This window comes from Trichomycterus rosablanca, chromosome 3, assembly GCF_030014385.1.
Source record: "Trichomycterus rosablanca isolate fTriRos1 chromosome 3, fTriRos1.hap1, whole genome shotgun sequence".
Lineage (NCBI taxonomy): Eukaryota > Metazoa > Chordata > Actinopteri > Siluriformes > Trichomycteridae > Trichomycterus > Trichomycterus rosablanca.
The window spans coordinates 44,119,248-44,146,901 of record NC_085990.1 but is presented as its reverse complement, the minus strand read 5'-3'; the positions used below and the strand labels follow the sequence as shown (position 1 = coordinate 44,146,901).

Below are 27,654 nucleotides of genomic sequence, written 5' to 3'. Positions count from 1 at the left end.
ACTCATTCAGACTGTCTGTATTTACAGTGTCTGAGGTCTCACCCTTTCCTCATCCCATATGCTGCCCATGGCCAGATGAAAGCTTTGGGCTGTATTTCCACAAGACCAGATGTTAAGGTGGGGCTTTTCGCCAGAGAAGTGCTGTGTATAGGTGCATAGTCCTACCCCACACAAGTTGAGAGCAGAGGTGGATAGGAGACATGCGGTGGGGCTGTGGGGCTGTGATCTCAGACATCTTGAGACAGGAGCATAGATCCGTGTCCATGATCTTAGAGACAATCACACAGTGTGCCACTGTCTAGACTTCTCACTTCTCCTCACTGTCTCTTAGATCATGCACTTCATACTCGTAGGTCCTCTGTTTTTTCCTCATTAGGAAACAGAATGAACTTAGTGATGTAAATCAAATAAAAAGCCTTGTCATCCATATAAATTAGTTTTAAAGAGAACAAACATTTAAGAACATACACTCTATTGTGAAATTAAAATTCCTTATGCAACATCCGTAACGTAACATTCAGTCCTACACAAAGAGATGCAAATCAGATATGTAGGTATGTTATGTAAGAAACATGATCCATATGTCATTTATTTTATTATACTTTATTTGTTTTGCTCTCATGTGTTCAAATAATTTCTGAGTTTGCTTGGTTTTAAGCATTTGCTTCATTATGCCTTTTTCTTTAATTAACCTTGTTTTTATCCCATTTAATTCTCATTTTCTTTGTTTGTTACTTTATTGCTTTGAACCTGATATGCCTCTGTTCTGTTGTCCCAACCCATCCCTCTATTCCAACCCACGTTATTTCTCCTGTTTGCCAAAGTTTATTTAATGCAAAAAAACAAAACACTCTAATTCTGGACAGAATTTATGAGACTCTTTGTGGATTTGACCTTTAAATGTTAAATTATAAGGCATTGTCCAGACTGTAAAAGCTCTGTATAAATTCAATGTCCTATATTTTAATGATGAACAGTAGTCCCTAATGAAAACTGCAATTCCTTGTAAATAGACATTGTCATTTGTGATGCATTAACCTTGTGAACTTCTTACATTAATTGCAAACTACAAAATCCTTTAAAACATGCAAGAAATTGTGATTTCAATAAAAGAAACATCTGCTGTGTTTAAAAATAATGAGCTTTTGCTATCTCAGGACCCAAACCTGTGGGGTCAGCTAAAAAGGACCTACTAGGAGTCTAGAGAACCTAAATAGATTCTTTATCAAGTAGAGCTTTCAGATTCCTTGCTCTGTATTTTCCTTATAAACAAGTATTATTGGAAAAGACTAGGGCTGGCATCGATCCGATACTCGGTCCGATATTGGCCCAAAACACTGGATCGGATATCGGAAGGAAAAAAAATTTGTAATCCAATCCGATACTGTTACTTAATGTAAATAAGGCAGTTCAGAAATTAAAACACACTGATCTACTTAAACTTTTAGCATTTTAAAAAATCATCTACTACTGCCACAGCTTAAAACACTGTTTTACGGCGTGTCGTCCAGTGTCTAAAATTGGAAAATGTGGATGTCAATCAAACGCGATGGACCAATTAGAATTGATGCAATTTGGTTGAGATTTTCCATTAAAGTTCTGTCACATTTTTAGATTATTAAAAACTAAAGCGCGCTTATTAAAAAACCCTCCTGGATTTTGAAGAGGATGTCTGTGGCTAAACGGGAAACTGTGTAGTTTATTTTATTTTATAACACTAATGGATTCAATTTTGTTGAGGATGTGAGAGATCTCCAAGCCGGGACAAAATAGGTACATTTGTTTGTTTTTTTAAATTATTATTTAATTGTTTCATTTTTACTGTTTGTAAATAATATTTTTTTATTATTTATTTTATAATTTTTTGCTGCCTCTTCAAGGTGTAGACTTGAGAGCTGACATCTAGAATTTTATATTGAAATTATAATTGATTTGTTAAATACAAATAAATTTGCACTTTAAATTTTATTTTAAATGTTTGTACAGTGCTGTTAAACAAGCCAAAAATGCTGCTAAATGTTGTGTGTGTGTAAATGTTAAAATAAAAATAGCAGTTTTGCATAAGTGTGATGATGTAGGTTCTGTATTTATTCCTTTAGAATATTTATTTCACAGTCTGAGCATTGTTATTTAGATAGCTACTTTAACCATGGTGCATTGAGACATGTATTATTACTGCTTAGTTGTTTGAGAGCAGAAATGGCGTTATCGGATTGGTATCAGTATCAACAGATACTCAATTTGCAGTATCGATATCGAACATAAAAGTGGTATCGAGCCAGCCCTAGTAAAGACTAGGAACCTTCTTTTGCAAACGTAACAGTGCTAAATACTAAATGCACACAGTGTGGCCTATGGATTTGTTCAATCATTTTTATTTTCTGTAATATATGTACGTATATATACAGTATATATATGCATACAGTATATTGCTTTATAATAAAACCAACTTAAATAGATTTTATATTTGTTTTGTTTTTTTAAGAAAAACATTTAAAAATAATATTATTATTTTAATAAAACCAAAAAGTATCAGCTTTAATTGTTACCCTGGTTGTTGATATGTATCTTTCAAATATGTCCTGAGAAGCAGCAAAAACAACTACACAACAACCTGAAATTATGATGAAGTTTCCACGCTTTATTTAGTTTGTGAAAGTGAGATATTGCTTGAGGTTGCTGCAGCTGCAGGACTGAGCTGGGATATATTTGCATGCCTAATGTGCTAGTGTGTGGTATTCTTTAAAGAAAATTCATATAATATGACAAGAACTCTTAGCAAAACACTGTCAGTTGTTTGTGTCTGTGAGATGGTTGTTTTCAATCTGAACCTACACTGTATGGCAAAAAGTATGTTAGCCCCATTAAAGTTATCAACGCTTTGTGTGAAGGCTTCCAAAATATAGTAATAGAGTTTGTGAAAATTATTTTAGTATTTTGTTCCCCCTTTATCTCCCAAATCTAGGAGTGAGGCTTTATCACAGAGCTGTATAATGCACGGTGAGACATGTAATCTCTAAACATTTGTCACCACTGCTCAGGCAGGCACCTCAGCCGGTCGCTGAGATAACATATCACAGTGGAAGTGAGGACAAACACAACCTGATTTTCCACCCACAGACACGGCCAATTGTGTCTGTTGAATGCCCACCCAGGTAGGTGGCACTGCTGAGATTTAACGCCAAAATCTTGACATGAAATACATTTATTTCCATTCAAATAATGCTAAGCCTATACTTTTGTTTTGGTATTTTTTTTATTTTGCATTGTCCTCATTTAGATATAACCAGTTCTGTTATATCTGCCTGCAGGCAAGCACACTTCTTTTCATGCCTTTACATCAGCTGTCGGTGAATACAACTTACAACATACTGGTGCCTTGCCCAGACAGTAGTAGGTAAGTGTAGGTAAGTGGATTTCTGCTTTATTATAACTTTCACTGTAGCAAAACAGTAGTGCTTACTTAAAAGTCACATTATATAAAGCAGTTGTAGTATATTAGTTGTTGCTGTTGCAACAACAAGGTGATTATCCATATTTGTCCTTTCTTACCTTGACCTTTGTGCCAAAAGGACAGATTAGATTTAGTTTAAAATAATTTATATAATGTAATGAGTGATTTGCTATAGAAGGGTATCAGCAGAAAAGTTTACAAGATAGTAGTGAGGCCTGCTATGTTGTATGGCTTGGAGTTGGTGGCACTGAAAAAAAGGAGCTGGAGGTGGCAGAAATGAGGATGCTGAGTTTCTTATTGGGAGTGGATGAGGATAGACAAGATTAAAACCGAGTTTATTAGAGGGACAAGGATGCTGCTGGAGTTTTTAAAAACTGTGGTCCACTCACTGTCCACTCTATTAGACAATCCTACCTAGTTGGTCCATCTTGTAGATGTAAAGTCAGAGACGATCGCTCATCTATTGCTGCTGTTTGAGTTGGTCATCTTCTAGACCTTCATCAGTGGTCACAGGATGCTGCCTACGGGGCTCTGTTGGCTGGATATAATTTAGTTGGTTGACTATTCTCAGTCCAGCAGTGACAGTGAGTTGTTTAAAAACTCCAGCAGCATTGCTGAGTCTTATCCACTCATACCAGCACAACACACACTAACACACAACCACCATGTCAGTGTCACTGCAGTGCTGAGAATGATCCACCACCTAAATAATACCTGCTCTGTGGTGGTCCTGTGGGGGTCCTGATCATTGAAGAACAGCATGAAAGGGGGCTAACAAAGCATGCAGAGAAACATATGGACTACAGTCAGTAATTGTAGAACTACAAAGTGCTTCTATATGGTAAGTGGAGCTGATAAAATGGACAGTGAATGTAGAAACAAGGAGGTGGTTTTGGCTGAATATATAATATTCAGATATTGAAATATATTGAAATATATTGAAAATATATTGAAATATATGCAGTTCCACAGGACCACAGAACACATTAACAGGTTTCCCATACATCCTTATGGGGAAAAAATACCTTGAAACTCAACGTCCCAGAACCGATTGATGTTGAGTTTCAAGGTCCAACTGTATTTTCTGGGGCCCATTTTTTTACTGTATTGTACAATACAAAAACATAATTATATGGTATTTTTACATAAATTTCAGGGCTGAGAAATCTCTGGATTTCTGCTTAATGACAACTTTCACTGTAGCCAGAACAGTAGTGCTTACTCAAAAGTCACATTATACAAAGCAGTTGTAGTATATTAGTTAACCAGAAGAAAAATGCATTCTCTCAGGAAATCCCAGTATCTCCAAAGTGGAATTCATAATAAAAAATTAAATTTTCCAAGATGAATTTTTTCCTTCCCAGTTGCTGAAGTAAGTGTACATTAGGAAGGAGACTTGGGTTGCTTGCTGGAATCTTTTCTTTGGCATTTGGTAAAATTTTCCAGACACTTCAAATAAAGGACTTGATGTAGTAAGAGCAAACTGAAGGGGAGAATACCATTTCTGTAAGTTTGTTGCTCACAGGAGGTGAGAAAATTTTCACCAAGAATGCATCATCCAGGAGGTCACTAAAAAAACCCAGATAAACATCAAAAGAACTGCAGGCCATACATGTCTCAGTTAAGTTCAATAGACACAATTCCAACCAAACTAAAACATCTAGATGACCTTCAAGACCTTTGGGTAAATGTGCTGTGAACTGTGTATGTATTTGCATATGTGTATATGTGTGTGTATATATATGGCTATATTGGCCTCATTGTGCAATATTATCACATGTCACTTTACTATTTAATCATTTAATTACTATTCAATCTTTACACTGAAACTATACCTCATGCATAGTCATTACAGTTACCAGTTATCCATTTTATGTAAAATACAAGAAATACTCAGCTCTAGTTTTTCTGTTTGCTTTTGTTTTGTTTTGTACTGTTAATTATTTGTTGTATTATGCTACTGGGGCTTTAATTTCCTTCGGGATCAATAAAGTATCTATCTATCTATCTATCTATCTATCTATCTATCTATCTATCTATCTATCTATCTATCTATCTATCTATCTAACTAATGAGTCAAAGATGAAACATTTTGGAAGACATGGGTCTCGTTATAAAGCTAACACCGCATTCCACCATAGTGGCTGGGGCTGCTTTGTTACTGCATTACCTGGAAGATGAATTCTGCTCTCTATCAAAATATCCCTGATGGAACCACACCCGCTGCAGCTTTAACCATTATAAAGTGGTTGATGACAATAAAATTAAATGCGATGATGGTAATGTTAAACCATACAGTCAAGGCCAAGTATATGGAAAAAGTATTGGGACAACACTATTTTTAATATCATGTGTTTTAGCCACACCAATTGCTAACAGCTGTAATAAATGCATTATATGAAGGAAATGTTATGCCTGTAACTTTTTACCAACAGTTTAGGGAAAGCTCTTTCCCGTTCCAGCATGACTATGACCCTGTGCACAAAGCAATGTCTTTAAAGACATGAAGAAAAGCTCGTTTAAAGAAACTCCAGTGACCTGCACAGTGTCCTGACCCCAACCCCACTGAACAGCTTTGGAATGGATTGGAACATCAATCAAGGCTTTTTTGACCAACATCAGTGACCAGCCATACAAATAATCCTTTAACTGAATGAGCATACATTCCCACAGACATACTTCAAAGTCTTGTGAGAAGGCTTTTCAGAAGAGTGGCTGTTGTTATAGCTGAAAAGCTATACATGGAAGTCACTTTTATACTATTTGTTTTTGGAATTGGGTGTTCAACAAGTTTATGGTCAATACCTTTAATAATAATAATAATACATTTTATTTATATAGCGCTTTTCAAGATACTCAAAGACGCTTAGAGCCATGTAGTCTGTTTCTTAAACTTAGGAAAACATTATGTTGGGATATTCTCATTACTAAAATTAAACCAGCCTGTTTTTGCTTGAGTAACCAGTTCTTTATTATTCAAATGTGATTTCACTGCCAGCTGTAAAATTTGTTGATAAAGATTGAGATCCAGCTGGGCAGCTTCCTGGGCAGTTTCACATCATTGAAGTATACACTCACTGCCGCTCAGGTGGCGCAGCGGTAAAATACGCTAGCACACCAGAGCTGATATTTTGAATACATCGTATTGAATCTCAGCTCTGCCATCCGGCTGGGCTGGGCTGGGCTGGACGGCTACATGAACAATAATTGGCTATTGCAATTATGATCTCTGCTGGCTGATTGATGGCGGCTGTGCAGAGTTGAGGAATAATGCTGATCAGGGTGTGGCTCTCCGTGCACAAAGCTGATCCACATATGAACATATGAAAGATGCAGTCGGTACTGCACACATGTCGGAGGGGGCATGTGTCAGTTGCGAAGCTTTTCAGTCAGCAGTGGAGGGTTGTATCGGTAAAGGTAAAGCGTAACGCAATCAGGGTAATTGTATACGACTAGATTAGGGGAGAAAATTGGGGGGAAAATCTGAGATATATATATATATATTTAATGCCACTGGACTTCAACTCACTCCAAACCTTATGCTAAGATACATTTTGTCTAGATGGTAAAGTGCAATCTAAAAACATAAAAACAGTCTTGCCTTAAATCAGATGCTGCTGGAACTGTGACTGTCCACTGTAAGTGAATATATGTGTGTATTTATATACCCGAGATAAAGCAGTTAGTAAAAATGAATTAATAAATGGATATTAATTTCAAATCAGTCAATTGATGTTAAAGCACAGCAGATAACAGACTTTTCTTCTAGGTTTCTCTTCTTCTAAGTTTCTGAACTTAATGACTTAGATGTTGTTGATTACACAAGACTAAAACATTGACGTCAAAGGATTCTGACAGCTGGTGACGTACCTAACAAACATTAAACAGTGGCAGAACAGGTTTGTGTTCCTGAAAAAAGAAGCGATGAGAACATGTTTTAGGCAGAATGTGGGTTAGACCAGAACAGCCAGATTGTAAATGTAATTTATATGCAGACTAATCTCAATCTGTTTGCCTTCTGTTGGACTAGCAGTGGGCCATACTTATAAAAAGGACAAAAACACAGTTATTTAAAAGAAAACAGCAAAGTCTAGAATGATTTAGACTGCAGGACATGAAGAAAACTGAACAAATGTTTTAAGTATTACTCTTGGGTGGCACAAAGGCTCTGACCAGAATGAAGTGATTAAGTACTATGAATAAAAATAACTTTTTTTAAATCTGTAAACATTCTTATTAAGTTTCTTATTCATTCATTCATTTTAATAGCTGCTTTTTATCAGGGCTGCAATCCTGGAAACACTGGGCACATTACAGTTAACACCACCTATCTAAAGCTAGAGGCAGTTTAGAATAGACATGTTACTTCCTGGCATATTTTTTGGATATGATATGACACTGGAGTACCAAGTAAAACCCAAATGGGTGTGTTGAGGATATGGCAAACCCATTAAAGACAAGAACCAAACCCATGTAATAGGAGCTGTGCAGCAGTACACAACCTTGTTTAGTTTTTTCAAATCAAAATGTCTTAACATGTTAGTGGTGAAAAAGCAAACTGTACCAAACAATACACGTAAATAGAGCAATTATCTAAGTAATCAGAGGCCTTAGTAAGCCTGCTAACTGGGTGAATATAGTTATTAAATAGTTATCTAGAGCTTATCTAGTAATGAGGTTCAAGTGCACTCTGACCCCTCCACCAAAGCAGCTGCTGCCTTCTCAACCCCAAATAGACTGCCATGAACTACAGGCCAAAAATAAATCAGTATATCTGGGAAGGGGGTGTTCAAATAGCCTAGCCATTGGGAGGTGCACTCGTCAGTACGCTCTCAGTGGCAATCCCAAGCCCAGATATAATAAGGGAATTGCATCAGGATGAGGACCCAGCAACCAGGATGAATCAGTATTAAAAAATGATGATGATGATGATCTTCGCCCTGACTTGAATGTATCTCCTGCTTTGTCACTTTTTCATCCACTACACCAGCACTCTTCAACTTTAGCTTTCTACTCTCTTTTTATCATTTCTAACTTTCTGCAAAAACACACAGAGCACTTTTACATTTTGAAACCTTTAGTAAATGTTCAGCATAGAATCAAACCAAAAAAACCAAACAAAACCAAGCTAAATTCAGTTTACATTCAGATCACAGTAGACCTTTGACTTACAAACCGTTTACCATACGAACATTTTGGGTTACGAGCATTTTTTTTCAACTTAACATACGAACAAATTTTGGATTATGAACCGTAATTCTCACACGAACAAAACACGTAACGTCACGAACAAGTTGACTCCGACCATCTCTCTTTATCTCTCTCTCTCTCTCTCTCTCTCTCTCTATGTATATATATATATATATATATATATATATACAGTGTATCACAAAAGTGGGTACACCCCTCACATTTCTGCAAATATTTCATTATATCTTTTCATGGGACAACACTATAGACATGAAACTTGGATATAACTTAGAGTAGTCAGTGTACAGCTTGTATAGCAGTGTAGATTTACTGTCTTCTGAAAATAACTCAACACACAGCCATTAATGTCTAAATAGCTGGCAACATAAGTGAGTACACCCCACAGTGAACATGTCCAAATTGTGCCCAAATGTGTCGTTGTCCCTCCCTGGTGTCATGTGTCAAGGTCCCAGGTGTAAATGGGGAGCAGGGCTGTTAAATTTGGTGTTTTGGGTACAATTCTCTCATACTGGCCACTGGATATTCAACATGGCACCTCATGGCAAAGAACTCTCTGAGGATGTGAGAAATAGAATTGTTGCTCTCCACAAAGATGGCCTGGGCTATAAGAAGATTGCTAACACCCTGAAACTGAGCTACAGCATGGTGGCCAAGGTCATACAGCGGTTTTCCAGGACAGGTTCCACTCGGAACAGGCTTCACCAGGGTCGACCAAAGAAGTTGAGTCCACGTGTTCGGCGTCATATCCAGAGGTTGGCTTTAAAAAATAGACACATGAGTGCTGCCAGCATTGCTGCAGAGGTTGAAGACGTGGGAGGTCAGCCTGTCAGTGCTCAGACCATACGCCGCACACTGCATCAACTCGGTCTGCATGGTCGTCATCCCAGAAGGAAGCTGACGCACAAGAAAGCCCGCAAACAGTTTGCTGAAGACAAGCAGTCCAAGAACATGGATTACTGGAATGCCCTGTGGTCTGACGAGACCAAGATAAACTTGTTTGGCTCAGATGGTGTCCAGCATGTGTGGCGGCGCCCTGGTGAGAAGTACCAAGACAACTGTATCTTGCCTACAGTCAAGCATGGTGGTGGTAGCATCATGGTCTTGGGCTGCATGAGTGTTGCTGGCACTGGGGAGCTGCAGTTCATTGAGGGAAACATGAATTCCAACATGTACTGTGACATTCTGAAACAGAGCATGATCCCCTCCCTTCGAAAACTGGGCCTCATGGCAGTTTTCCAACAGGATAACGACCCCAAACACAACCTCCAAGATGACAACTGCCTTGCTGAGGAAGCTGAAGGTAAAGGTGATGGACTAAACCCAATTGAGCACCTGTGGCGCATCCTCAAGTGGAAGGTGGAGGAGTTCAAGGTGTCTAACATCCACCAGCTCCGTGATGTCATCATGGAGGAGTGGAAGAGGATTCCAGTAGCAACCTGTGCAGCTCTGGTGAATTCCATGCCCAGGAGGGTTAAGGCAGTGCTGGATAATAATGGTGGTCACACAAAATATTGACACTTTGGGCACAATTTGGACATGTTCACTGTGGGGTGTACTCACTTATGTTGCCAGCTATTTAGACATTAATGGCTGTGTGTTGAGTTATTTTCAGAAGACAGTAAATCTACACTGCTATACAAGTTGTACACTGACTACTCTAAGTTATATCCAAGTTTTATTTCTATAGTGTTGTCCCATGAAAAGATATAATAAAATATTTGCAGAAATGTGAGGGGTGTACTCACTTGTGATACACTGTATATATACACAGTGAGCGAACATTCGGACCGTGGATGGTGTTTTTCCGGTGTTTTCTTTATATTTTGTAGAATTCAATATCAAAATGGCCCCAAAGAAGGTGCAGTGAAAGTGGTAAGAAAATTTTAAAAAAAATTTCTATTGAAAAAAAAGAAGGAAATTATCGAGAAATATGAGCATGACTGATCTTGCCTTTATGTTTGGAATGGCGAAATCGACAATATGTACGATTTTGAGTAGAAAAGATGAGTACAATAAAGTTAGTGTTGCTAAAGGTATAACGCAAATAACAAAATGTTGACCATCAGTGTTGGATGAAGGGGAAAGGTTACTTTTATTACTTTTAGTGTGGCTTAATGAAAGACAAATGGCAGGTGATAGATGGCAAGGTAGATACATTTTATAAAAAAAGAAAGAAATGTATTATGGTGTATGGTACAGCACACGTACTGTACTGAAATGTGATGTGTTTTTTTATGTACAGTACTACCGATTATTGTTGTTTATTTTGTTTATTACAGTAATGTCTATTCTATAATTTAAGATTAAGGGAAAATATACTTGTATTTATAACAAAAAAGACCATTTAAGACATTAGAAAGGTTAGGTACATCTGGCACAGATTAATTCTATTTACATCATTTCTTATGGGAAAAATAGGTTTAACTAACGAACATTTTGACTTAAGAACAGCCCTTCGAAAGCAATTAAATGTGTAAGTCAAGGGTCTACTGTATTGTGGTATGGCGGCAGGGTGGCGCAGTGGGTAGCGCTGTCGCCTCACAGCAAAAGGGGCCTGGATTTTATCCCCCAGCATGGCAGACAGGGTACTTTTGTGTGTCCTCTCTGTATCCATGTGGGTTTCCTCTGGATGCTCCAGTTTCCTCCCACAAGTCTAAAGACATGCAGTCAGGCCATCTGAAGCTACTAAAATTTATCCTAAAAGTGTTTGTTTGTGTGTCTGTGCTGTGATGGAATGGCGACAGGTCCAAGGTGTTTCCTGCCACCCAATGAATTAGACCCACGGTGACCCTGACCAGGATAAAACAATGGTAAAACAATGAATGAATAAATTTTGTGTTAGTATTATAATAAACTGTGCTATGTATATAAAATTAACACCACAAGATGTTTCTTGACATATGGCAAACATGAGTTATATTAGTTTAATTGCAGACTAACAGCATGTTTAAGATATAAAAGAATGCAGTCAAAAATAAGGTCTGAATTCTACGTGCATTAATCACAAACTGGAACTAATGAATGTAAAGCGGTCACGAAGGTCATAGCAAGGAATGTTAAACATGAACAAACTGGAAAAGTAATTGAAAGTTAAAGCTCACTGATGGAGATATACGAACACTTTACAGCATAGTTGCTTAATGCCCCAAAATTACAGCTATAAAAATAACCTCTGTGACGCAGTCCTAACAAAAACTATATTCAAAGCTGATTCAATGCCTGACAGGGCTGTGGTATGAAAACCTTCTGTATACAAAGATACTTAATGGTATAAAAAGCACCAAACCTGAATCCATAACCTATGTAAAAATAATATGATCTGATCAGTGAACAATATATATTTTTGTACATCTGGGTGGAACACTGCACCACACAGTGGGTGGCACACAAGGTCAAATAACAGCAAACAAATATGAGGAATGCGCACTTTATGGTACACTTTTACTCATCAAGTTTCTATTTTTTAATACCCTTAAATGAGCTGCTGAACATATTTGAGGGTGGTTTGATGAATTTCAGGATGAAATTAGGATCCTTTCATGGTCTCTCAATAACCAGATTTTACCATAAGTCAACATCTTTAAATGTTCTGAAGTAAAGACTACAAAGTAGACTTCCCTTAATCCTTTTTTAAAAAACTTGAAGATGTTCTTGATTTAGAAAATAAACTAATGCTGTTTGAGAGGCTGATAGTTCAATCAAAGTTGTCTACCAGCTGCTGTTTGTATTTGTGTTTATTTGTTCATGCATCCTTATGGAAACCATACACCGATCAGCCATAACATTAAAACCACCTCCTTGTTTGTTCACACACTGTCCATGTTATCAGCTCCACTTTCCATATAGAAGCACTTTGTAGTTCTACAATTACCGATGGTAGTCAATCTGTTTCTCTGCATGATTTGTTAGCCCCCTTTCATGCTGTTCTTCAATGGTCAGGACCCCCACAGGACCACTACAGAGTAGGTATTATTTGGGTGGTGGATCATTCTCAGCACTGCAGTGACACTAACATGGTGGTGGTGTGTTAGTTTTTGTTGTGCTGGTGTGAGTGGATAAGACACAGAAACGCTGATGGAGTTTTTAAACACCTCACTGTCACTGCTGGACTGAGAACAGTCCACCAACCAAAAATATCCAGCCAACAGCGCCCTGTGGGCAGCGTCCTGTGACCACTGATGAAGGTCTAGAAGATGACCAACTCAAACAGCAGCAATAGATGAGTGATCATCTCATGTCATCTTTACATCTACAAGGAGGACCTACTAGGTAGGAGTGTCTAATAGAGTGGACAGTGAGTGGACACGATATTTAAAAACTCCAGCAGCGCTGCTGTGTCTGATCCACTCATACCAGCACAACACACACTAACACACCACCACCATGTCATTGTAACTGCAGTGCTGAGAATGACCCACCACCTAAATAATACCTGCTCTGTAGTGGTCCTGGGAGAGTCATGACCATTGAGGAACAGGATGAAAGCAGGTTAAAAAGATATGTAGAGAAACAGATGGACTACAGTCAGTAATTGTAGAACTGCAAAGTGCTTCTATATGATAAGTGGAGCTGATAAAATGAACAGTGAGTGTAGAAACAAGGAGGTGGTTTTAATGTTATGCCTGATCAGTGTATGTGGCTTTGGGCCTTTAACCCTTTGATGCACAAGCTAAGCAAACCCCTTCTAATGCACAACATGGGTCAAAAATGACCCATATTCATCCAAAAATGTAAAACTGAAATAAGGATTTGTGATGATCAAAAACAAGTTAATTGAAAAATTCATGGAAGCTTGAATGACGAAATTAATTTATTGCAAAGATATAGAAAATAAAAACTCAGTTGGGTCACTTTTGACCCAGGTTGTGCATCAAAGGGTCATCGGTTTTTATCCCTTTAGCTTCATGGTGCCTTAAACATCTTGCCAGAAGCAAACTAGATACCTTATTTACAGTGTTTCATATTCCGTGCTTGATAAACTTTGGGAAACGTGATCTTAGCTTTGAGCAGCTTGATTACATTGAAGTACTTTGTTGCTTTCGACTTCTAAGAAGTGCAGGTTTCTTACCTCAAACATGGTTTGACCGTAACTGCCGTGTGTTGTGACTGTCTGCTCTATAAAGTACACACAAGCCAGTCTGCTGAGGTTAAAATAAGGCATAATTACAAGGTTCGACTTATGATTGACACTGCATCGCTGTTTTAGATTTTGCCTTCAGATCTATAATCCCATGCTGACCCTGTATATATTTCACTACAAATTACCAGGAGAGGCACACAGCTGGCACAGTGGTCTATTATGCTAGCTTATTCTGAAATTTGAACCTGCTATTGGACAGCCGAGCATCATTGATTGTCTTTGTTGGGATGCCCAATGGATTGGTGCCCTGATTGTCTATGTTGGGTGCCATAAAATAATGCTAGCTTACCACCACTGTCAGGAAATGTCTATGATCAATGTTATGCCTGGTCGGTGTGTGTATGTATGTATATATATATATATAAATATATATATATACATATATATATATATATATATATACAGTGTATCACAAAAGTGAGTACACCCCTCACATTTCTGCAGATATTTAAGTATATCTTTTCATGGGACAACACTGACAAAATGACACTTTGACACAATGAAAAGTAGTCTGTGTGCAGCTTATGTAACAGTGTAAATTTATTCTTCCCTCAAAATAACTCAATATACAGCCATTAATGTCTAAACCACCGGCAACAAAAGTGAGTACACCCCTTAGTGAAAGTTCCTGAAGTGTCAATATTTTGTGTGGCCACCATTATTTCCCAAAACTGCCTTAACTCTCCTGGGCATGGAGTTTACCAGAGCTTCACAGGTTGCCACTGGAATGCTTTTCCACTCCTCCATGACGACATCACGGAGCTGGCGGATATTCGAGACTTTGCGCTCCTCCACCTTCCGCTTGAGGATGCCCCAAAGATGTTCTATTGGGTTTAGGTCTGGAGACATGCTTGGCCAGTCCATCACCTTTACCCTCAGCCTCTTCAATAAAGCAGTGGTCGTCTTAGAGGTGTGTTTGGGGTCATTATCATGCTGGAACACTGCCCTGCGACCCAGTTTCCGGAGGGAGGGGATCATGCTCTGCTTCAGTATTTCACAGTACATATTGGAGTTCATGTGTCCCTCAATGAAATGTAACTCCCCAACACCTGCTGCACCCATGCAGCCCCAGACCATGGCATTCCCACCACCATGCTTGACTGTAGGCATGACACACTTATCTTTGTACTCCTCACCTGATTGCCGCCACACATGCTTGAGACCATCTGAACCAAACAAATTAATCTTGGTCTCATCAGACCATAGGACATGGTTCCAGTAATCCATGTCCTTTGTTGACATGTCTTCAGCAAACTGTTTGCGGGCTTTCTTGTGTAGAGACTTCAGAAGAGGCTTCCTTCTGGGGTGACAGCCATGCAGACCAATTTGATGTAGTGTGCGGCGTATGGTCTGAGCACTGACAGGCTGACCCCCCACCTTTTCAATCTCTGCAGCAATGCTGACAGCACTCCTGCGCCTATCTTTCAAAGACAGCAGTTGGATGTGACGCTGAGCACGTGCACTCAGCTTCTTTGGACGACCAACGCGAGGTCTGTTCTGAGTGGACCCTGCTCTTTTAAAACGCTGGATGATCTTGGCCACTGTGCTGCAGCTCAGTTTCAGGGTGTTGGCAATCTTCTTGTAGCCTTGGCCATCTTCATGTAGCGCAACAATTCGTCTTTTAAGATCCTCAGAGAGTTCTTTGCCATGAGGTGCCATGTTGGAACTTTCAGTGACCAGTATGAGAGAGTGTGAGAGCTGTACTACTAAATTGAACACACCTGCTCCCTATGCACACCTGAGACCTAGTAACACTAACAAATCACATGATATTTTGGAGGGAAAATGACAAGCAGTGCTCAATTTGGACATTTAGTGGTGTAGTCTCTTAGGGGTGTACTCACTTTTGTTGCCGGTGGTTTAGACATTAATGGCTGTATATTGAGTTATTTTGAGGGAAGAATAAATTTACACTGTTATATAAGCTGCACACAGACTACTTTTCATTGTGTCAAAGTGTCATTTTGTCAGTGTTGTCCCATGAAAAGATATACTTAAATATCTGCAGAAATGTGAGGGGTGTACTCACTTTTGTGATACACTGTATATATATATATATATATATATATATATATATATATATGAACAACATAAAACCCTAATCATTACCACAATATACTCTGTAAACTTAAGAAGCATAGGAAATGGAAACAACTCAGCCAGACTATTTATATGTTAAGATGATTTCTAAAAAAAGCCAGTCCAGCACTATCATCTTTCCTACTTAAGAAATAAAAACATGTCAGACTAGTTTGTTAAATAGCTGCCATCATGTATTACTATGGGTGCAGGACAAACATTCTGCCGCGGTAGTTTCCCTGTTACCACTAGAGCACATATTGTGACCTTGACTGTAAGCATTTATTTTTAAAAGAAGTTACGCGTGAACATGATGTGCTCTGTTTACAACCAAAAGAAATACCAGAGATTGTTGAACTAGATCTTGGTGTTGGTGGCAAAACTTGATTGTGAAGGGCACAAGAAGGGAATCTGTTTAGTAGCAGCTGGGACAGGCAACTAAAAACACTTTAACCCTTTGATGCACAAGCTAAGCAAACCCCTTCTAATGCACAACATGGGTCAAAAATGACCCATATTCATCCATTCAAGAATATTTTCATGTGCACATTTGTCAGTTATTCATGTATTTGCTGTCTTAGCTAATAAAAGCTATCTATACTAGAATATGTAAACAGCTAGCAAGCAAATAGTATTGGACATATTCAAGATTCAAGAGCCTAATCTTTGGTTGTCTTTCAAAAGATCAGTAAATATGTTTTTGACTACAAACACTTACAAATGTCAGTAGTTTCTGTCAAATTCCATAGTAAATACATAAGGGTCATTTTTGACCCATGTTGTGCATTAGAAGGGTAGTGATACAAAAATGATTTTTATTAAAAAAGCAAAAAATATAAAACTGAAATAAGGATTTGTGATGATCAAAAACAAGTTAATTGAAAAATTCATGGAAGCTTGAATGACGAAATTAATTTATTGCAAAGATATAGAAAATAAAAACTCAGTTGGGTCACTTTTGACCCAAGGTTGTGCATCAAAGGGTTAAAACTTGTTGGACATTCCATTCCAAAACCATGAGCATTAATTATGGAGTTAATTTAACAGCCTTTACTTCTCGAGGGCCTTTCGATAAGATTGTAAAGAACGGTGTGTAAGATTGACGTTTTATTTAATCACAAAGGTGTTACTAGGGAATATGGATCTGTGACGGCCACTGGAGTTTCTCCACACCAAACTTGCCAAACCATGTCTTTAATAACATCACTTTGTACACAGGAGCATAGTTATGCTGGAGTGGAGAACTGTGCGTAATACATTTACTACTGTTAGCAATTATGCAGAAATACTTTTGCTTAATTATTGGGAAGGGTGTCTACATACTTTTATAGTATATTTAACAGTGGGTGTAATTACACCCGTCTATACACCTGCTACATAAAATAATATTTTTATAGATAAATAATATTCAAATATCAGTCATGATTACAACCTAAGCGAAGACAGCCAGGAAGTATCATCTGATGTATTATTCTTTTCAAACTGTCAGGTAAATTTAGAAAACATGCATATAGCATTTACCTGCAGGAAATGTGACTCTTATTCTACCACCAGTGTGGGTGGAAGGACAAAAAAGCTTTTGTAACTAGCTTTTGTGTCACTCCAGTAAAAGAAAGCCATTGTGCTTTAGAAAGCATACTTATGTTTCATGTGCTGAAAACGTAATGTATCCATCACATCAGCTAAAGCATGACACACATTCAGCAATCAGCAATAAAACTGTTGGCACTTTTGTTTAAGATAAATAATAAAGATTACAAAAATACACAAAAAACACCTCAAATGTAACCTACTTTAAGTATATTTATTCGAAGAAATAAACCTCTTCATGATAAGATAAAATAACTACATACCCCGAAATGCATGTACAACCCCTGGCAAAAATTATGGAATCACCACTCTTGGAAGATGTTCTGTCAATTGTTTAATTTTGTAGAAAAAAAATAAATCACAGACATGCCACAAAACTATCATTTCTCAAACTGTCAACCCTCTGGCATTAAGAAACAATAAAAAAAGAAACAAATATAATAGTTGTGGTCAGTCACAATTGCTTTTTTTTAGATCAAGTAGAGGAAAAAAATATGGAATCACTCAAATCTGAGGAATAAATTATGGAATCATTAGAAAACACTGCACCATTATTACTTTGTTGCACCACCTCTGGCTTTTATAATGGTTTAAACTCTCTGAGGCATGGAGTTAACTAATGACAAACAGTATTCTTCATCAATCTGCCTTCAACTGTCTCTTGCTGTTGCCAGATCAGCTTTGCAGGTTGGAACCTTGTCATTGAGCATTTTCTTCAATTTCCACCAGAGATTTTCAAATGGATTGAGATCCGGACTATTTGCAGGCCATGCCATTGACATTATATGTTTTCTTGAAGGAAAGTTTTCACGTCCTTTGCCCTATGGCAAGATGCATTATCATCTTGAAAAATGAAGTCATCATCACCAAACATCCTTTCAACTGATGGAATAAGAAAAGCGTCCAAAATTTCAATGTGGACTTTGGCATTTATTGAAGACCATCTCCCCTGTGCCTTTACCCGACATGCAGGCCCATATCATCAACAACTGTGGAAATTAACATGTTTTCTTTAGGCAGTTATCTTCATAAATTTCATTGGACAGACACCAAACAAAAGTTCCAGCATCATCACCTTGCCCAATGCAGATTCGCGATTCATCACTGAAGATCACTTTTATCCAGTCACCCACAGTCCACGATTGCTTTTCTTTAGCCTACTTTAACCTTGTTCTTTTCTTTTTAGGTGTTAATGGTGGCTTTTGTTTGGCTTTTCTGTATGTAAATCCCATTTCTTTTAGGTGATTTCTTACAGTTCAGTCACAGACATTGACTCCACTTTCCGGCCACTTGTTTCTCATTTGTTTTGTTGTGCATTTTCTGTTTTCAAGACATATTGCTTTAAGTTTTCTATCTTGATGCTTTGATGTCTTACTTGGTCTACCAGTATGCTTCCCTTTTACAACCTTCCCATTTTGTTTGTACTTGGTCCAGATTTTAAACATAGCTTACTGGGAACAACCAACATCTTTTGCGACATTCCACAATGATTTATCTTCTTGAAGGAGTTTTATAATCCTCTCATTTGTTTCAACTGACATATCTTGTGTTGGAACCATGTTTCATGACAATCTGCTTTGTGCAACAGCTCTCCGAGGTGTGAGCACTCTTTTTAAACTGAAGAATAATTAGCAAATCTAATCTGCTGCAGATGTTTTGTTTTTAAACTGCAAATTACAGAGTGATTCCATAATTTTTTCCTCAGATTTGAGTGATTCCATATTTTTTTCCTCTACTTGATCTAAAAAAAGCAATTGTGACTGACCACAACTATTATATTTGTTTCTTTTTTTTATTGTTTCTTAATGCCAGAAGGTTGACATTTTGAAAAATGATAGTTTTGTGGCATGTCTGTGATTTATTTTTTTTTAAACAATTGACAGAACATCTTCCAAGAGTGGTGATTCCATAATTTTTGCCAGGGGTTGTAGATCATTGCTGTTATGTAGACAAAGAACATGTGTACTACATGCAAGGGTGAGACTCAAGCCTGGCTCAGGCATTACAAAAAATGACACTTTAAACACATTTAAGATCAATCATTTACCTGCTTTTTAAAACTTGCTGAGGGCAGCACGGTGGCTAAGTGGGTAGCACTGTCGCCCCACATTAAGAAGGTCCTGGGTTTAATCCCCAGGTGGGGCGGTCCGGGTCCTTTCTGTGTGGAGTTTGCATGTTCTCCCCGTGTCCGCTTGGGTTTCCTCCGGGTGCTCCAGTTTCCTTCCACAGTCCAAAGACATGCAAGTGAGGTGAATTGAAGACACAAAATTGTCCAGGACTGTGTTTGATATAACCTTGTGAACTGATTAACCTTGTATAATGACCTGTACTGTCATGAATGTAACCAAAGTGTAAAACATGACGTTAAAATCCTAATAAACAAACAATAAAAATGTGCTGCTGTGATAATAATGGATTAAGACTGAAATATAAATGACTGGGCATCCAGCGAGTTTTTTTTACTTGATGTTTGATAGCTACATGAAAAAATTTTATTTGTTGGCACAGTTTTAACAAACACATTTAATATGGCATCTCTACTGAAGGTTCTTACCAGAATATCAGGATTAAAATTTAAACCTTGCTGAAAACTATTTTACATACCCTGTTAATGGCCAGTCAGAAGCGCAAAAAGCTTCTCATATGAATGCGCCTTAACACTTACCACTCTGTTTACATCGCTTAGAATGTGAAGTAAGTTTTGAGTGAATGTGTAGGTTGGAATCTGGGCTCAATCTGTCTTTATTGTACGTTGGACTTAAAGAGATGTGCCTACCTCTACTTTGTTTCTGCTATAAGTTGAAGCACTTTGCTTTGTGTACGGAATGTCATAAACACATGCTGCACTTTGTTTAATATGGAGCAATTGAGAATTTGATAATATGGACATAAACCCTGTTTACATTTAGTTTTGTGCCATATTATTATGCCATACAGTTTGTTGTTAAAATAAAAGACGCGTGAATGCGATTCAGAATTATATTTTCTGAAGGAAAATTAATCGTTAGATTAATCGATATAAAAATAGTCATTAGTGGCAGCCCTGTACTTATGTGTGTGCTGAATATATAAAAATTGAATACTGCTACTTTCATTACAATTTTAAAAATCAACCATATCAAAGACACCTTACAATGAGTTTAGATTTTTTTAATCACATGAAAATGCATGCCTCCATCCCTGAAGCTTTACATTCAATGCAGGAGACAGAAAATCATGAGAACACAGAGTTATCATCTGCTTGTACACTGATTTAGTTTCAGGCACTTGGAATTGTATCAAGCTTCTTAATCCCTTCTTAGGAAAAATAGAATACCTTTGGTCCTTTAAATGAAGAGGAAACAAAGCATAAATCGGTCAGTTAAAGAAAGCAGGACCATAAATCGGTCAGTTAAAAGAAAAAAATTTGTCGTCACCTCAGTAATTCAGACTTTTAAACAGATTGTACAGGTTTCTTTGTTTTTTTTTTTATAGCCCTGTGGTGGGATGCCATCAGAAAGTTCTGCAGGCTTGATTTTTTGCTACATGTGAAAAGACCAAGAGTTTCATACTTAGTCAGAAAAGTAAGCATCTCAGAGTGCAAGAGGCTCATATTGGACATACAGCAGTAAATAATCAGTTCACTTTAGTCATTTATACTGAAAAGCCAATATAGTATTCCATTGCTTTCATTGTGGAGACCAAAACAAGCATGGTATTAGCTGTGCTCCCATATCACCCTACCAGAAGGTGAAAGGGATGGCTATCCATTTCAGGTTTTTTTTTTGATGATTATCTTTCTTCGTTTAGGTCATTTGCAGGGCAGCCAAGTCTGAAAGGAGTTAGTGCTGGTATGGACCAGTGGTGGTACATGAGCTATGTAATAGTTACTAAAGTTAATATCCCGTACGTAAGGGGCGGGCTGGTAGTAACATGTGACATTGGTGACTGTTGGGATGGCATTCTGCTCAGCCAGCACCCGCAGTGCTAGCATGGAAATAAGGTTCAACGTCTGGCGCCTCTCGTGCCCCATCAGACACACTGTGCTCTCATTAACCACAAGGTAGAGCCTGCTAAGGTAGCTGTAGCGCTTGTGTTCCATGCCCACAAAGTGGTTTTGCAAGTAGGCCTCCAGCTTCCTCTGTTGCTCAGTGATGTCCGAGAAGTCGATAAAAAAACGTGAGCACATGTAGCGCTGAAGTGATTTCATCTCAGTCTCTGATCCCGGCCGGAATCCTCTTACCAGAAGATGGCAGTACTTTAAGAGGCCCCCACCTCGGATCTCCTCCGGGTTGCGTGTGGCGATGATTTTATGATGAAGGTGGCCAAGAGCTTCCTCAAAGTCTCCATACACACTTTCTCCCAGCACGGTAGGATGAAAGCTTTCAGACATGGGTGCTTCAGAGCAGCGGTCAAAGAGCAACAAAGAGTCCAGTCCGATCTGAAAGGAGTCCACGCTGAACTCAAACTGCCGTCTCAGGGAGTCCACGAACTTGAGCTCTACGTTCTTGCCTGTGTTGTTGGAGAGAGATATGAGACTCCATCGGTCCGAGTCGTTGCACACCTTCACCAGCTTCTGCACATACACCTCCTTCAGAGTGAGTGCCGTGATGCGCTGTTTGTTGACGCCCTCGGGAAGGAAGTCAAACAGGCACTCCAGTACCACGTCTTTAACCAGATGGAAGGCCTGGTCGTCAGATAGAGAAACACCAAAGATCAAGTCCAAGTCCTTGTAGCCTAGCCCGGTGTCCTGGTGCAAAACGTGACTGGCAGCGGAGCCGTTCAACCTCACATCTCTTACAGTGATGCCTCGCTTTTCCAGCCTCGTACGCACAACCTAAAACAACAAAGCATTGGAGAATATTATAAACAGAACACAAAATGAAAAGTGTGATTAAACCCCCTGACCACTTAATATAAACCTATATAGGTTTAGAAAATATACTTAAAACATTTATTTAAGAGGGAGTGTTTAAGAGTAAACCTAGTTTGGCAAGTATCTCTTTACTATATGTACACACAGTTAGATAACACACTTTCTTAATATTTATTCAAATTAGCTAGCTAGCAACATTACTGGACAAGCCATTTCATTAAAGCATTTTGATGTTTGGAGAAACGTGTAAAGGATTTGACTTAAACGTGGGAGGATCAAAGATTTCCTAGAAAAGGACAAAACTGAATGGAAATTCTCTAAGCCGGTCTATGTATGCTGAAAGCTTAAAGCTCAGAGCTCAAAGAAATAGCAGCTGAAATGGGCTGTGTCTTTAATCTACTTATTACACAATGACTGGTATAGTTACATGACATGTTGGTCCATTATTATTGAATCTTTCATTTACCACACGCGTTGGTCTACATTTAAAATAGGTAAATGATAGGTAAATATATTCTTAGACAAACAGGTTCACTAACTGAACATGCAAATACACCCACACAGTACAACCATCATTTACCAGTTTAGCTTAAGCAAGTAAGCAAACATTTCCCAGAATGGCCATAGCAAGCTGAGATTATAAACAAGATAGGCTACTGTTTGCTTTTATCAGTATCAAGAAGCCAACGTGGGGGCAAACTGAAGTGGGAATCATTGATTAGGGAAGGTTCAAATGTTGCAGAATTCTGATATTTTAATTCTGTCTTTGGCCTCAGGAATGATTATCAAGGGCAGTTTGCAATTCCTCCCTCCCTGTGAAACCCCTCAAAGGGTAACTAATGATTATTCTTCATTCAACCATCCTTAACTGTAAAACACAGGATGTAATAACTGTCTCTGGCCAATTTAGGACTGTTCAAGTGAATGTGAGACTATGTGGTACCAAGTGACAGCCTGTCCAGGGTGTAATTCCTGCCTCACACTTTGTGTTTCCAGACTGCACCAGACCCAGCGTGACTCTGATCACTAAAACAAAAATCTGCAATCATTGTATTACAGTAACTACAGTACGGTAATTGTTACTCATGTTTTTGCATACAGCCGAAACAATAGTTCAGAGGTTACACGCCATCAATCAACTTTTCATATGTAATTACATATAATTATCATGATTATAATTATTATAATTATAATCTAGGGCAGATGGAACACCTTTATATACATATGTACATGTACAGTACATTGAAATTCTTGTTCCACCTATCCAAGCTTGTTAGGCTGCTGAGGTCAGGCCACAGGGTCAGCCATTGTACCGCACGGTTAAGGCCCTAGCTCAAAAGCCCAATGGTGGCTGCAGGGCAAAGCCAGGATTCTAACCCACAACCTTCCAATTGATAGCCCAAAGCTATACCCACTAGGCTACCACTGTCCCTTCTAATTTAAACTGTAGTAACTAATTTGTAATAATTACATAATTATAACCAGCAGTGATAGGTTTGTGCCTTTGTAACATCAATATATTAGTGGCATGAAAGCTCTTTCTGAACTAAAGTAACCTGTATCAGTGTGTAAGCCTACATCACAGCTCATTTAGATTGGCTTAGTATAAAACAAACACTAACACCACTCTGTCAGATAATAAGACTTCTGTATTTACTTATTAGGTCAATGGCATCTGTGGCAACAAGAAAAACTGAAACCTCTTGTGTGGCATGTCTCAACTTTAATAGATTTAAATATTATATGTTGATTTGTTTACCATTTTTAATAAATAAAATGAAAACAGTGTGAACCAATACTTTGTGCAGAATCAGTGAACAGGGGAAAAGGGGGAAAAAAGGAAACCCAGAACAAGCCGTCAGTGCCAATACATGAACAGCACCTCATTCCACCAGCTAGTGCAGCCTTCCAAATGTAAAACCGGGCAAAAAGTGCTACAATGCTGGCTGAGCTTCCAGGAAATAAGAGTTCTGGTATCTGTGCCAGAAGAAAACCAGACCAGATTAAGCCTGGCATCATGGTTCAAGAGAAAGCAGATTGCCAACAGAGGAACCAGCAATTTTGTGAGGATTAACATGTGATAAACAGATGCAGTTCCACCTGGAATGAATTAATGCTCAACAATGCACAGGTTCTGTAATTTTAAAGGAATCAACATGTTAATCATCTGCACCTCCAGGCACCCTTTGGCAAGGCATAAGGGCATGATTCTGCAACCTTGCCCCAACTTGCCAATCTCCACAGCAGGTACGCCCATCATCTGGCACTTCTTGTTTGATTTTAACATTTAACTAATTTCTTAAAATTGCATGACTAAACCTAATAAGTCAAAAATAATGTAAAAGCAAACTTATAATAAAAAGTTTTTTTTTAAAACTCCAAAAGCATTAGGCATGAAAGGGTGACACAAGAATAAGTATGGCAACATGTTTTCTTTTCTTACGACAATGCTGGTGTGCAATGTTGCAGCATGTTTTACCCTACAAAAATGTATTTATTTCAGAAAGAAGAGGCAATTTACTTATCTGCTATTCATCTATGATTAACTAAACACATATCTGCAATCCCAGCATGTTTGTGGTTGAAATGCCAGACATTCTTACTAATTTAGAATGGAAAATGACAAAACCAACTTTTGACAGGTTAAGATTCTTGTATTTTTTTATTTATATTATTTTGTTGTTGTTATTTTATGTAAAAGTCTCATATATATATTTCATTCCAATATGCACAAGATTTGGTATTATTAATAGCCCAGACACTTACCTACTCACATTATTATGCGACAACTTTTTAGTTCTGTCCTCTAGGTTTTAAATGTACCCTCAGTAATGAGGATTTAACCACAGAAAATATGGCTTCCTTCCTGTGTCACACCCCAAGTATCCTTGGTCACGCAATGGTGATCACTCATGCTTATTTTAAGGATTGAAAAACTAAGCACTGTCCAAGAGATGAAACACCTTTAAGTTTCATTTTTCATTTCCTTGGTGGGGGAGAGCCACAGAGATTACTGATTACTTAGAATGAAACATGAGTTACTTGGTTTGAACTTTGAAAACCTAATAAAACCAAAGCACATGGACACAAGTGTCATCTCCAGGGTTCAATTGTATGGGATTTCCCTAAGAGTGTTTACATGACAAATTAAATAGACTATGATAATAGACTATGATAAATTAGTGTATTTATAATATCCTGGAAAGACAGTAAGTCATTAAGATGAGCTGGTTAAGCGTACTCTCTCCCCAGTATTTATTACAGTTTGGGAGGTCATGCAATGTTTTTGTTTAATTAAGATTTTCATGAATGTCCTATTTTAGTGGAGTTTAGCTGAACAAACCCCTCAACCCCAACCCCCCCTACCACCATAACATAAAGTTAATTTTAGGAGAAACTCTATACAGAGTTTAAACTTCCAATATAATTGACTTTTGAGTAACATAAAATACTCAACTTTTTGAAATTTTGAAAACATAAAGAAATTGTTATTTGTGGTAACAGCCCATACTTCATATAAAAATTAGAAACTAGAAAAAGCTAAAATTTTGAAATTACATTTAGATTCCAGCACCAACACCCATGGCAGAGAGGCTAGAACTGTAGTTGGATGCAAAAAAAAACAGTGCACAGTCTTGGCTTTAGAAAAGCTATGGTAAAAACAGGACTCTTGTTCGACAGAAAGTCTGACTGGCTGTAAGGAATCTTGAGGGAATTATGCCAGCCCGGTCGACTCAGGGTCAAAAACAGTGCCTCACTGGCAAGAATGTCTGAGTCATTAACATAGTACCTCAATTAGCTCAGCATGTCACATTCTCCTTGCATGGACTCAAGGGGCAGTACAGTAGCTAAAAATATTCCACTTATACTGACTTATACTGTTAGAGACAGTCACATTGTCCATCTAGGTTATAGACTTTTGCAGAAGTGATTGAGACATAATATAATCTGCTTTACTGTGGGCTATTACGAGAGAAGGACCCGGACCGCCCCACCTGGGGATCGAACCCAGGACCTTCTTGCTGTGAGGCGCCGGTGCTACCCACTTAGCCACCGTGCCGCCCTGCTAAGCTTAGTACACACTATATTATTTAGGGTAGTTGTAGGTTAAGGTACTGGTCTAGTAATCAAAAGGTTGCTGGTTCAAGCCCACCACTGCCAAGGTGGACACGGTTGGGCCCTTGAGCAAGGCCCTTAACCCTCAACTGCTTAGACAATATACTATATATGTATATGATTTTACTTGGATGCATGTATTTAATTCCTATACATTTCTAGTACATTTCAAATGTACATATCATTTATGATAGTCTATATGGTAACACAAAAGAGTGGAATAAAACAAATAAACTAAATAATTCTTAAAGTATATTGTTTTTCAGAATTGTCTCTTAATTTTTACAAGAACAGTTGAACTGCTGAATGTGCCACATTTATTTGCTCTCAAAAAGCATTTTGAGACTCAGCTATGCCGCCCTGTAATTACCCATTAGTTGATATTCTATAGGGGTGCTAGTGTGAAACTATTTAGGACTCACTTTAAGCAGTTCTTAGCAAATGTAATTAACACATAATTACCTATATAGCAAAATGACATCTCATACTGTATTAAATACAATAAAATCTATTTGAAGCGCTATAATTATTCTGTAATTGTACCTGAACGATTTGCCGGGGCTGAACGGAAAGTGTCGGGAAGTTTCCTCGTCCGTGAATGGGAACCGGCTCCCCCAAAATAGAGTCCAAACGCTGAACCTGCTCCCAGGACAAGACACAGAAGCGCCCGCTCTGATCCGGCCGGTCACACATTGACATGGCGATGAAAGAGAGAAGCTATCAGGAATAAGACACAACTTCACTCCCGAAGAGATGTCGCCGTCCTTATTTCCAACTCTGAACGAAACACAGCTGAAATAAAGAGACTGTTAAGACAAAACACTCTTGTTGTTTGTCTTTTTCTTCTAAATACAGCAGAGGCTTTCAATTCAATTCGTTGCGCAGTTATTTGTTAGCTCTTACTTAACTCACATTAACGCACGGCTTCTTTATGAAGCTTCACGCCGCTGTCTGGCCACTTTTATACCCTGCTGTAGCATCTGCGCGCTGATTGGACAGAGAGTTCATGAATAATTAATGAGCTGCTCTTCGTCATGAAAGATCTCATCTGTGGGGTTGAGCTGAGCGTGTGGATCCGTCCGCAGGGACACGCTCTGCTCGTGTGAGTGGAAAAGTCTGCAGCATACTCGTCTCCTCATATACCAGTAAACCTGAGGACTAAACGTATATCAGTACAAACATCTTGAATAAGCGCATGTCCTGATCAGG

General features: G+C 38.3%; 1 protein-coding gene across 1 annotated transcript; it reads right to left on the bottom strand.

Annotated features, from left to right (window-relative positions):
- Positions 1–20,618: 20,618 nt before the first annotated feature.
- tent5ba (terminal nucleotidyltransferase 5ba) lies at positions 20,619–27,303 on the bottom strand. Its single transcript, XM_062992149.1, has 2 exons — positions 26,989–27,303; positions 20,619–22,290 (listed from the first exon to the last, which is right to left on the bottom strand). Exons 1-2 carry the CDS (start codon positions 27,142–27,144, stop codon positions 21,265–21,267), a joined length of 1,182 nt encoding a protein of 393 aa, XP_062848219.1. The 5' UTR covers positions 27,145–27,303; the 3' UTR covers positions 20,619–21,264.
- Between the last annotated feature and the right edge of the window lie 351 nt (positions 27,304–27,654).

Bases quoted from the DNA above. Each gene is read 5' to 3' on its own strand.
- tent5ba (XM_062992149.1), bottom strand. From the start codon at position 27,144: ATGTCAATGTGTGACCGGCCGGATCAGAGCGGGCGCTTCTGTGTCTTG. The intron at 22,291-26,988 runs GTACAATTACAG...TTGTTGTTTTAG, and splicing joins AGCCCCGGCAAATCGTTCAG to GTTGTGCGTACGAGGCTGGA.